Consider the following 13,540-nt stretch of genomic DNA (forward strand, 5'->3'; position numbering starts at 1 on the left):
ACCCGCTGCTATTTGTGTCCTGCCTTTCCACCAGACTCCACCTCCTCTCATCGGCCCTTTTCTAAAGAAGTCTCTTGTGCAACATCTCACCGTCACGCAGTTTCCATGGTACCTACCTATCTGTGCTCACAGCCACTGAACACATGCCACTGAACACAGTCACTGAACACAGCCACTGAACACAGTCACTAAACACAGCCACTGAACACATGCCACTGAACACAGCCACTGAACACAGCCACTGAACACAGTCACTGAACACAGTCACTGAACACATGCCACTGAATACAGCCACTGAACACATGCCACTGAACACATGCCACTGAACACAGCCACTGAACACAGTCACTAAACACAGCCACTGAACACATGCCACTGAACACAGCCACTGAACACATGCCACTGAACACAGCCACTGAACACATGCCACTGAACACAGCCACTGAACACAATCACTGAACAGCTGTTTTCCCCTGCTCTGATGCTGACAATACTCACACACGCAGAATTTTCCAAAACCCAACAGGCACGCCTCAACTTTTGTTCGGAACAGGCTGGAATCCGAGGTATGAACTGGCCCCTGAGGGCTCTCCACCTGACATTTCCTCCCAGCCCATAGATATTGAACATGCCTCCGGTCTGGGATGACATACCATAAATATTTTTCCTTGCATTCCGATGGGGGAGGAGAGGATGATAAGAAAAATTAGTGTCCATTAACTCCTTGGTATGCTCCCTGCCCAAGCTGGGCAAATGTCATATTCTCATGAATTAACCCTGGGACCTTCTTCTTTTATACAAAGGTATAGCGTCGTATGGTGCTGCATTTTACGGTAAGGGGATTGAGTGAGAGCTGGTTGATGCAAGAACTGAGCGGATATTGGAAAGGCAACCGATTGACATCGACGGGATTACAAAGGATCATCGAGCCACAGCTATCCACGGGATGTGCAACGGTGGTAGGGAGTTTTGTGACGAACTCGTTGCCCCAGACGGTCATTGCAGTGGAGGTGGCTAGGTGCGAACAGGAAACCACGGAGGAAAAGGGCAGATCAAACGCGTGCTCCTGACCTTTGACCCGCGACCCCCCGCCCCCATTCTCCTCTGCTCCAGCGGCAGAGAGATAACTGGCACACGCCGCCTCCTGTTAGTGGAACTGAAGGAATGTGTGAAGGAAAGCCTTCCAAGAAAATGCACCAGGTTTCTCTGGCCTGGCCTTTGCCTTTGCCTTGTTCTTTCTTTCACTGATTAGTTCCTGTGTTCCTCAGTCAGTGGCTCTCGATCCGCTATTTGCCTACACGTAAAAAACATTTAGAATCTACACCAAAGTCCTCATTCCGGTGCTTCTCGTTCCTCTCCCTTCGTAGACTGTATATGGTAAATGGTTGGCTATCCAAAGCGCTGTACAATCGATGCTCCTCATTCACCCGTTCACACACACGCTCACACACCAACGGCGATTGGCTGCCGTGCAAGGCGCCGACCAGCTCGTCAGGAGCAATTGGGGGGGGGGGGGGGGTTAGGCGTCTTGCTCGGGGACACTTCGACCCTGCAACCGACCGGCAGACGACTGCTCTTACCGCCCTGAGCCAATGTGGTGAAGTTCATCACCTCGCCGCGGCGGTGACCCTGACCGCCACCGCCTCGCCCTGGAAGCAGCGCTGGCCCCGCCCACCTCACCACAGGGGCACAGGAGCTCAGACTCAGAGGCTCACAGAGATAAAGAGAGATTTTGTTTTAGATTGCACTCCCTCCCACGGAGAATATTGGGATGTAATTACAAACGACACAGAACATAAACACACGAAAGAATAATTAAATGAAGACCTTCGGCTGCCAAATCCGCTAATCGGCCTTATTGGAAAGTTCTCTCACACACACACACACACACACACACACACACACACACACACATACGCACGCACACGCACACGCGCACACACATTTCCTGCAGTCGAAGGGTGAGAGCTAGGACACTCGGAGGGGGACAGGAAAAGACAGAAAAGTCCGGAACATCGCTGAAGCAGAGGGGGCAACATGGTACAAAAGGTGATGCTTCGTTGTAAGGTAAACGCAGATGGTCATGCTCAGCTGACTGCCCCCCCACCCCCCCAAATAAAAAAAAATAAAAAATGCACAAACAAGTTTAATAAAGTGCACCAAAAATGACATTATTCCGATTCATGTCCTCATTTGTACTGGTTGTGAAATATTGCACGGACAACAACATCCGATGGAGAAGGGGCCATAAGCAAGCTGCTCGTCTATTTTAAATTAAATAACAGAACCACCAAAGCTTTGAACAAATAAGGAGTGGACAGCCTGTATTCCTTTTTGTAAAGCTTATTCTGACAAGGGGGAAAGCCGTGTGTATGTCAGATAAAGAAGATATCTCAGCAAGAGATCCCCCCACATGCCATGGTAGGGGATTAAACCCCCAGCCGTGCAGGGCATTCAAACACAGCTCACAGGCTGGGCTGGCTTCCCTATGGACTGTGCCATGTGTCTCATCTCATAACCCCAAAACAAACTTGAGCAAAATATGTTTTGTCTTACTTATGGAAAATATGAAAATGGTGTAATCACAGCCGCCGAATAGCACACGGAGACATGGACACACGGTGAACTGTGTAGTGACATTGAAACGAACGGCACAGTCTTACAGAAGGCACTTTCCACACTCAAACCTCTGCTGCGTCAATTGCGCTTGTTTTCTGGTTTTTCTGGCACGTTTTACAAACATGTGACATAACGTAAGGTAACGGGAAGAACAGCCCATTCAGACCAGCAATGCTCACCTCTTCCTACCCCTAAGTGTGCCTACTGCCTAGTTTGTTTAAAAGCCAAGTAGACTCTAACGGCGTATCAAGTCTGGTCTTGAAAACCCCCTGTGTTTCTGCCTCCACTACTTGTGCTGGCAAGCCATTCCACACATTGACCACTTGCTGTGTGAAAAACATGCTTCCTAATGTCGATACAGAATTTCTCCTTTGCCAATTTAAATTTGTGCTCTCTCGATCTGCTAGCAGAACTCACACACTAGAAGGTGTCTGGATGTATACACGCTCTAAATGAGCTGCATAGGCTTTATTGGGAGGAAGAATACCATATTCCTGTTTCAAGTCATGCCTCGTGACACTGAGATATTCAACCCCTGAGTGGCTGAGCTGAAATTAAGCATTTGCTTCCTATAAATAAACTTGTGCCTCCTCAGGACTGTAATGAAATCTGCAGATGAAGGTTACACGGAGAAGGATGTTACTGTACAGTTAACTAGTGTTGGTCATCAAGGTCCTTAAGGACATCAACCTTTAACCCAGTTTCCAGTATGAAGAGAATTCCCATGAGTGAGGACGCAACAGCTGTACTGTATGTTTACAGTGTACAAGTTTTTTTTTTTGCCGAGTGTGCCAGGCCTAGTATTAGTGAGTGATGCATTAAATAAGTGTCTCGCTGCACACCAGGGGTGCACAACAAGGGCCGATCTGTTTCAGGGTTTCGTGCCAACTTCTGCATCCCAAAGATTTTAACGTGTTCAGTTACAGGAGTGAACCAGTGTAGGATAGAGTTGTCCGAAAACCCATGGACCAGCCCTCCGGGACAAGAGTTATGTACCCCTAATGTAGCCACAATAATACAGTTTTACAATTAGGCCATAAAACTGTTTTCTGAATTTCAGTTATCCTGAGCACAACCCTAGCTCCATTGTGGCACTATCATGCACTGTAACAGATCACTGGGTGATTTGGGGTCATTCACTGCTAACCAGAAAGGTTATCTACATGAACTGCTCTACACTAAAGGGGTTAAATCTAACAACAAGCATTTGTCTTTAACCTCCATTACATTGAAATGCACCGACTCGGTGGGCAAACGCCTCAAAAGGACATCTGTGTGGCATTCACGCAGAGTATAGCCATAGGAGCAAGCGTTGCCATCGATCTGGAAGCTACCCAGCTATTTCAATAGTCCATGCAGCTATTGTAAATGGTAAATGGTTGGCATTTATATAGCACCTTTATCCACAGCGCTGTACAATTGACGACGCACCCAGGGCGGGATCGAACTCACAACTCTCTGACTGCCAGCCGACTTCTCTTGCCACCTGAGCCAATGCCATGCAAATTGTGCCGCTCAAGTAACTGAACTATTGCTTCGGTACACTATTCTATTATACTAGAGAGTGAACCGTGACCTACTTTTCCAGCAAGAAACAATGTGTAAGGGTGTGCTGCTGTTTTTCCCCGTCAGGAGAGCAGTGGGCGAGGAAAGGTGTGGCATTGCTGCAGAACCTGCCCTGCAAGGAGACAGCCCACCGGTGAAATGCAGACCGGCAACCCAGCGGCTCTCACAGTCGCCTCATCCCTCCAAACACAGATGCTGTGGCTAACAGAGGTGCATTGGAGCAGGTCAGAGGGGAAAACAAGAGTTCAGCCGTGAAGCAGGGATGTTCAAGAAAAACAGAGAGCAGATGAATGATAAAGCAACCGCCAGACAAGTCTGGATTAAGCTCTATTATATTAGCGTACAAAGCCTCAAAACTTTATACTGCAATATTCTGAAGATCCACCACCTGTGCTGGACTACAGAAATCAAGCACCGGTTTAATATCGTTGGAATCATCGCTGTTGTTTGTGGACGTGAGGCATAGCCGAGTCTTCATGTCTACGGATTACGCTGCTCACTGTTAAGTCAGAATGGATATTGACCGTTTTGTGCGCTGCTTTAGAACAATGCAAATCCAAAACGGAGTCTGAGCCATGTCTGAACTATGACATCACACAAAGTAACACTGGGGTCTTTTCTTGGGGCCTAAAGTCACTCTCACACAGGCCAGTTCACACACACACACACACACACACACACATAAATACTCACATACATGACACACACATCCGTTCAAACATGCGCAAGTCCTTTCGCGCAGTCACAGAGGCAGAATGCTAAATAGGACTTTGTGCCACCCCCTCAGGAAATGTGACCTTTGTCACACTGCAGCGGAATGGGGGGAGGGTGGGATTTTCCCAAGTCATCGGAAATAAAAAAAGGTCACAACGCAAAACGCTCAGCCGGACTGAAGTACGCACTGTTCCGCGCTGTGGTAGGTTGGGTTTTAAATTGCTGATAAAAAGCAAGAGTGAAAAGTGAAATTGTGCATTATTTTCTCCCCCTGAGGAACATCTCTTTCGAGTGGGGCTCTGGACAATAGCGATGGAGTCAGCAAAGGAAGCCACAGGGTCAGCTGCTGCACTCCGGAGGTCAAAGGACCACAGTCCTGACATTGTGACAGGGAAATAGCAAAGATGGTGCAGGAAACGGCAAGATGGGCATGTTGTAATTCAAGTAAACAGAGAATGCGTACATTCTCCACTAACTTGCCTGAAAGATCATGAGAGCTATGCTATGGCAAAAAGTATTTCTGTTTGTCTCCGTATCAAAGAGTATCATGGTGTGATTGCATGATCAAATTTATGATGTTACTTTATTTGGCAAGAAAACCTCCAAAACAAATATAAACATACTTCATACAGATAAATGAAAAAACATGTAGAATGCCACATCATAATATAATCAAAATTCTTCAAAATGTATTGTCCTGTTTGCATTTTGTCATAATATATATAACCATTTATATACATAAATATTTAACCAGTTAGGAATTAATGTTGTTTTGAAGCTGACTTATTCATTATGTACAAAAATAACTAACTTGTGACAAGGTTGGAGAACATCCCAAGAGGTAATTCACATTCATAACAATCTTGGTATTCTTGCAGATTACACTCAGTGAGCAATTTATTAGGTATAACTACGGCAGCTTGTTAATGAAAATATTTAATCAGGCAATCATGTGGCAGCAACTAAATGCATACAAGCATGCAGACATAATTAAGAAGTTCAGCTGTTTTTCAGACCAAATTTCAGAATGGGGAAGAAATGTGATCTAAGTTACTTTAACCATGGAATGATTGTTGGTGGCAGACAGGGTGGTTTGAGTATCTCAGAAACTGCTGATCTCCTGGGATATTCGTGCACAACAGTCTCTAGAGTTTGCAGACAATAGTGCGAAAAACAACAAAAAAATCCGGTGAGCAGCAGTTCTATTGGCAAAAACATGTTGTTAAGGAGATAGGTCAGAGGAGAAGAGCTAAAATATCATAGTTTCATGCATGCACGTCTGACCCATTTCATATCCGACAAAAAAATTCCAAAAGTAGGTTAATTAAGAATATAACCTCCGGAGGATTACAGGGGCATTTTCTTCTACATAACTAGATACAGAGTGGTATCTGGGTAACAGTTGGCCTATGTTTGTTGAATTAAACAATTATTTTTAGTATATTGATGTGCAGCATCTGGTGTGTGTGCAGACACCAGCGACAAGCACAGGAGAATAAATTGGAACATGACACTATATATTTATTCATGTACTTTGAATAAAAATTAGTCGATCAAATTTGTATTAGTCACAATAATTACTCCCACCAATCTTCAAAATCTTATTAGTCTTACAGTTTTTTACAATCGTTTTCACACTTGTCTCAATACCATGTCCACTTTTTCAAAACACTTAACACATTCACCATATCATTAGACTATGTGAACTAAACTGTGGATATTTTTGCATTGCTTTCATACTAAAGGCATTCAATCACCACTTCTTCTAAAATTCATGAATACCTCTCTCAGTCAATGTTCACTACCAGCAAAAGTTTGTCCAAATACAGCAAATTTTGCAGACATTTAGATACTCTGTTCAAAACAGTTAACTTTCAGTTCAAAACCCAATAAAATTCTGATCATTGTGGAAGGAAATATGCTGCATTTTGGCAGAAAAATGAAACTATATGCTTGAAATACGTAAGACAGATCATTCTGATTTGAGCAGAAAGTTTATTCAGTTTATTCAATTTTTTTGTTTGCAGCCTTGTTACCATCTGTGCAAAAGTGATCATACTTGCATTGAAATGTGCACGTATATAGGGTAAATATAGATGTAGTTGTTACTGAAGAGATTTTTCCGCTATTACTGCTGTATATGTACTGCTGAAACACCTGGCTGTCATTTCAGTGAACAACCTGCCCAGGTGTTTGTTGTTTGTGCCCCGTTACCACATACACAAAAGGGGCCATCTTTGGATTGGCATTTGAATTCTTTAGCCTTGGTGGGGAAAATGGATGCAGCCAGAGGCAGAGGAAGAAGACGTTGCGGAAGAGCAAGAACAGTTGTGTCTGATGAAATCAGAGCCACAGCCATTGGTAAATCATGGTCTGTCCCTGAGGGAAGCAGGTTGAGGGTTCAACCAAACTTGCCTAGATCCACAGTGGCTTCAATAGTGAGGATTTTCAGGCAAACCAACAGGTACTATACAGTATTTGCAGCATTCTGACTGAAGGAGTTCAATTGATGTGTATATTACAGCAGTACTGTGATTTGAAAAGTCTCCAGAAAAAGCAGATGTATCAGTGCACATTTGTCTGTGACACACTACAGGACCCAGCGGTTACCTCACACAGTCACACAGGGGGAAGGGGAAGAATCTTTATGCCTCAACAGGAGGATACAATAGTCGGGATGGTCATTGTCAACAACAGCATCAGGCTAAGAGAAATATGCAACAACATAATCGCAGACAACAACATATTTCCAAACACTGACAGTGTAAGCACTACAACCATTTCAAGAGTGCTACAGAAACATCAGATCAGGACGAAACGGTTGTACACTGTCCCCTTTGACAGGAACTCTGAGGGTGTCAAGGTACTCAGATACCAATATATGTGAAGGTGTAGGACCACCACCCACATGAAAAGTCACTTCCAGATGTAATGCCGGCTGGGTGTATGGACATAACAGTGGAACACATCCAGGGCTGGAAAAGCCACACAAAGATATGTTTTCCTCGGTGTATAGAAAGAGATAACATTTGGAGTGATGTTGATGAAAATCTATGGCCAAATGCAGAGGACAGGATGGATGGGCCAGGCCAACAGTAGACTTCTGATACTGATAGGCAGACAATATATGTGCGAATTACTGTATATAGTGAAAATATTGCTTTTTGGTATGTATTTGTTATTGATTGTAATGTATTTTGAGTAATTGATTGTATTGCATTTTTCTTTTCTGAATTACAGTATATTGCACTGTGAGAACAAATGTCAAAATACTGTAAACCCTCTGAAGAATACTGTTGCTTTTGTGATGTGTTTCTTTATCATATATTGTTTTACATTACACAGTAAAAATTGTTATTCTGGGTTTCCAATATAGTAAAACATTCATTCATTTACAGTTTACTGTAAATTTACCACACTCAGTCATGACATCTATTGTGAGAGGCAAACCAACAGATCAGAAGTTTCTTTAGCTGCTTGGCTTGAAATATTTGTGGATGCAAAAATAGAGGAAAGGGAAACACATAATATATGTATTTAGCAATGCTCCAAGTTGTTTGTGTTTTGTAGTTCATTGAACATTGAGTGAAAAAGTAGTCTTATGGGAGAAAGCATGTGCTATAGTTATGGCAGCATGAGTCACTTTTGGGTGAAATATTAAGTGTTTTGGTGGTTGAAGTGCCTTTTGCACCAAAGGTTAACTGATTTGCTCAGGTGTGTGTTTCAAAAGCACACTGTGTGAAGAGTTTTGAAAAAGTGGACATGGTATTGAGACAAGTGTGAAAACGATTGTAAAAAACTGTAAAATATTATCAATCTTACTATTATTATTATTATTATTATTATTATTATTATTATTATTATTAATGTAAATGCATCTTTACAGATCATTGGTTTGAATAGGCAACAAAAATGTGCTCTTCAAAGTCACATTCAGCTGACAAATTTGAGTAAAGGATTCATTAATGTGCTCCACCCCTGTGTGTCTGTGTGTTTGTTAACGAGTGTGTGTTGGCCACCATAACTATCTATAAATTAAGGCTCTAGATGACATGAAATGGTGGTCAGAAGTCTATCATGAATGCAAAACGTCTCCGCTTCCAGTGGGGATTACATCCCCCCCCAAATGTTCCAGAACACATTTGACAATGTAGAAACATTTAAGTGGAAAATCCAATAATGTTGTAAGTTATTAGTCCTTGAGGCAAATTTGTCGAGAGAGACTTGAGTACCAAGTTTTGTAACTTGCTCCATTGGGACTACACTTGTGGATGTCAACATTTTCTAATGTGCACTATGGCACACCCATGTGGCCAGTATGCACTATATATTTTAATTCAGCCAAGAGTTAACCCAGCCAAGACTACCCAGTTCACGTAAGCATTCAGCATAAAAGAGTTAAAAGTTATTTGAAGTGAAATTCAAGAAAAGGAAACGACATTTGAATAAAACCAACACTTGTGAAGCTTGAAGATCTACCAAATAGACTACCATAGGATAATACTCCTGTCAGCACCAAAAGGCTTGTAGCTACATGAATACTCGGCTAAGTTATATCACGGATCAATAAGTTGCAATTCAGCACAATGACTTACACAGGACACACTGTCAAGCTCAAAATAGGTTTATTTGTCTTTAAACATGTACAGTCGTTGTGGTTAAGGGCTATTGAGCAGGTCAGGAGATATAGCTGACCGGGGGGAAGAACTGTACACAGAGTAGCAGGACACGCATCCGACATTCTGGCCTCTGCTTACGGGTTTGCTCGTGACTCAGACGTACAGCAGAACAGACAGACAGACCCAGGTGTGTAGGCGGAACATACAATCTCGGCTGTGCAGACGAGACGGACGGATTTTTGGCATACGTATGGACATACAGACTCAGACTGACAGAGGGACATGGAGATGGACGTGTAGGCTCAGGTGCACCACGGTAGATACGAGATAAGAGAGGCCTCCTTAAACTGGAAGTATTTTTGCTAAAGCAGAGGACTCTGCATACTATTTGTAAAAAAGTTCAATTCAAATTGAATTGATGGAATAATATACATTTGAGGGAAGGACAGGAAGCCACTGGTATTATTTACTGAAGACCTGAATGGGCCGCTGGCAGTGCCTGTCGGCCTGTGTCAGCAAACACTCCTGCAGGAAACAAGATACTGGGCCCGCATGTGCACTCAAACAGCAACACATGCCTTTCACAGAACACATACGCGTTCACGCGTTCAATACAGTCAGGAATTCTTCCATTTGTTTGCCAGGCTTGATACGGTCAGTTTTAAAGTGGTGAAATTTTATTGATACCATCCACAAGGCTTGCAGGTGTAATACAAAGTTTTTTTTTTTTTTTTTGTATCCTATTCTGGTCTGGAAATTTGGTCCAAAACACAGAAAAATATTAGCAGCCCAGTAACTTGTTTCTGCACAAACGGATCAGGTTATGCAAATTAACCAAAGATTGAAGCTGAGAGAGCCCTTGCTTCTTCGTCAGACCCAGGCCCAAACGTAATCCCCAGGGCTGACCCTGGCTGACCCCCTTCTCCCCCCCCCCCCCACCCCTGAATTTAAATGGCCAGTTGCATATGGTAGCTCATTGGGGGCAGCCTTTGCTACTTTCCTGATTTGGACCAATTTTTTAACTCATGAATTCAACCCGCGCTGATTGGCGATGATAATACTTTCATCATTTTCTGTGGCGCTTTGGTCACCCCGGTAACTGTTCCACTCTACTCCCTGGGCGACATTAGAGGCCACTCAATGTTGCCCCGTGGGGCTGCCAGTCTAAGTCGCCACTGCACGGTAGATAACTCATCACAGGGTCACAGGGTCCGTTCATACGCAAAAACAGAGCCTTAACCCCTTAACGTGCTGTACACTCCCCTGGTCGTAAGGGTCAAAAACGGCCCGCCTTCACTAAAACCCCGAACATAATGAACTGAATTTCTATTTTTCAAATCTATTTCACATGAATAAACAACCTGTCACTCATCACAAATATGGTCATAAAATTTCAAGTTGAAAAAAGATCACGTAGGGGTTATTTCTCTGCTGTTCAGCATAGTGGCGGGTCATCCTTAAGACAACACAGCGCCTCGACAGGATGAGCCACCCAGCTGCCCCTACACTGGTCAAACCTGCTGCAGCAGGACAGTGCATGCACTGGAACATGCCTGCTTATCATCACACACTCAATCGCACAGACCTGGGATCTGGTAAGCACAGCCCTGGCTATAAAGGACGGCAAGCTAAATCAGCCCGCTCTTCACCTACATCAGATACAGTACATCTTTCATAATGGTAATTATATAAATTGCAAATTAATTCCAAATTATAATAATGCCTTCCCTCGCCAAAAATGTACAGTAAGTTCATGTATAGTCTATGGCTGTTGAGTGCAGCGCTAAATCCCTAGTCAACAATTATTAAGGCTCCTTGCCTGAATGCATATCATAATCTGAAACAACTAAATCGTTCAGCATTTACAAGCGTTGTGCGTCACTGAAATTGCACACGTTATTTTACATTGATGAAGCACTGTCCCAGAGTTAATGTTGTAACTCAAACGCTACTCCCCGTGCTGTATACATAGGGTGACCAGACGTCCCGTTTACACCAGACCGTGTCCGACTTATTCTGAGAAAATATCGCTTCTCCTGTGTTTTAGTTGTAGCATATTTGAATGGGGTTTTTTCCTGATTCTACTTGCCATTACAGTAGGTTGTGATTCTGATTGCTTTGTATACACGGTACTCAAGGGAAGCTGGTCACCATATATATATATATACTGGATTGATAGCAGAGTGGATTGTCAGCGAGATGCAGATGAACGCCGAAGAGCTCCGCTTAAACACGTTGATGAATTTTACAACCATCACAGCATTTTATTTTTGTATTCATTAAATAGGAGCATATAACTTAGGTTCAAAATATCAGTCCCAGAACTAATGTTAATACTAAGCTGTGAGTGGAACCGCTTCACAGTGACCGCATGGCAACTTCACACAGCACGGCTGTAAAGCATACAGATTATATACAGAGTCACACGCTAACCACACACACACACGCACGCACGCGCACACACACACACACACACACACGCACACACACACAGTGGATGCCTACACCCAAGCTGGCTATCTACACCCACCTACAAGCATCCAGGATATCTACACACACACACACACACACACACACACACACACATGCACACGGTGTATATACACGTTGTGCAGATATTCACACCTTTTATACATATGCACAGGGGGGTTTGGGCCATGCTGCATTCAGGTACTCCCTCCTAGGTGGTCTCTGACTTGGGGCTGATGGGATCTTGGAGCAGCGTGGCCTGGGGCGCGAGGCCCTTTACGGGGGGGAACATGGCGGTCCCTGGGGCGATCCCCGAATCGACCCCACCTGACCACAGTGCTGCGTACAGGGGCACGGACAGGGCCCTCCCCAGAGGCCGGGTGGGCGTCAGGCAGCTGACGAGGACCCCCATCTCTGGGGCAGCGGGCAGAGAAGTGTCACATGCAGCCAAAGGCGAGCTGACTAGATTCACCTGGAGAGAGAGAAAGAGCCATTCAGTATAACTGACAACTATACTCCACACTGCTACCCTACTGTTCTGACAACTATACTCCACACTGCTACCCTACAGTTCTGACAACTATACTCCACACTGCTACCCTACTGTTCTGACAACTATACTCCACACTGCTACCCTACTGTTCTGACAACTATACTCCACACTGCTACTTACTACTGTTCTGACAACTATACTCCACACTGCTACCTACTACTGTTCTGACAACTATACTCCACACTGCTACCCTACTGTTCTGACAACTATACTCCACACTGCTACCTACTACTGTTCTGACAACTACACTCCACACTGCTACCCTACTGTTCTGACAACTATACTCCACACTGCTACCTACTACTGTTCTGACAACTATACTCCACACTGCTACCCTACTCCTACTGTTCTGACAACTATACTCCACACTGCTACCCTACTGTTCTGACAACTATACTCCACACTGCTACTCTACTGTTCTGACAACTATACTCCACACTGCTACCTACTACTGTTCTGACAACTATACTCCACACTGCTACCCTACTGTTCTGACAACTATACTCCACACTGCTACCTACTACTGTTCTGACAACTATACTCCACACTGCTACCCTACTCCTACTGTTCTGACAACTATACTCCACACTGCTACCCTACTGTTCTGACAACTATACTCCACACTGCTACCCTACTGCTGTTCTGCCAAGTACACTCCACACTGCTACCCACCCACCCCCCTCACCTCCGAGGCCCCGATCTCATTCCACAGCCATTGCAGGCCGGCATGGTTGGGGGTGGACCTGTTTGAGCTGGAGCTGGACCGGTCCGGACTGGAAGTGGGCCTGGACAGCGCTGCCTCCAGGGTCCCCCTGGCCAGGTCGTCCACCAGCCTGTGCAGGTCGTCTGTGAAGGAGCCTCTCGTGTTATTGCTGTTGTTGGCCTGGGCCTGGGCGAACCCCGCGATCGGCTGATGGGGAGGAGGGGTAGACATCGCAGAGTGCTGCCGATTGGACGGCGCTGTGGCCGTCGCGCCGCTATTGGTCGACCCTGCAATAGA

At 44.6% G+C, this 13,540-nt stretch overlaps 1 protein-coding gene across 1 annotated transcript in view; it reads right to left on the minus strand.

Annotated features, from left to right (window-relative positions):
* Positions 1-9,507: 9,507 nt before the first annotated feature.
* Positions 9,508-13,540, minus strand: part of LOC133110063 (serine/threonine-protein kinase WNK2-like) — a 42,565-nt gene continuing 38,532 nt past the window's right edge. Inside the window, exons 27-28 of the mRNA XM_061219931.1 lie at positions 13,226-13,530; positions 9,508-12,459 (exon numbers count right to left, since the gene is read on the minus strand). Coding sequence (XP_061075915.1) covers positions 12,199-12,459; positions 13,226-13,530 — 566 coding nt within the window. The 3' untranslated portion in view covers positions 9,508-12,198. The remainder of the gene's footprint in view (positions 12,460-13,225; positions 13,531-13,540) is intronic.

This window comes from Conger conger, chromosome 14 (genome assembly GCF_963514075.1).
Source record: "Conger conger chromosome 14, fConCon1.1, whole genome shotgun sequence".
NCBI lineage: Eukaryota > Metazoa > Chordata > Actinopteri > Anguilliformes > Congridae > Conger > Conger conger.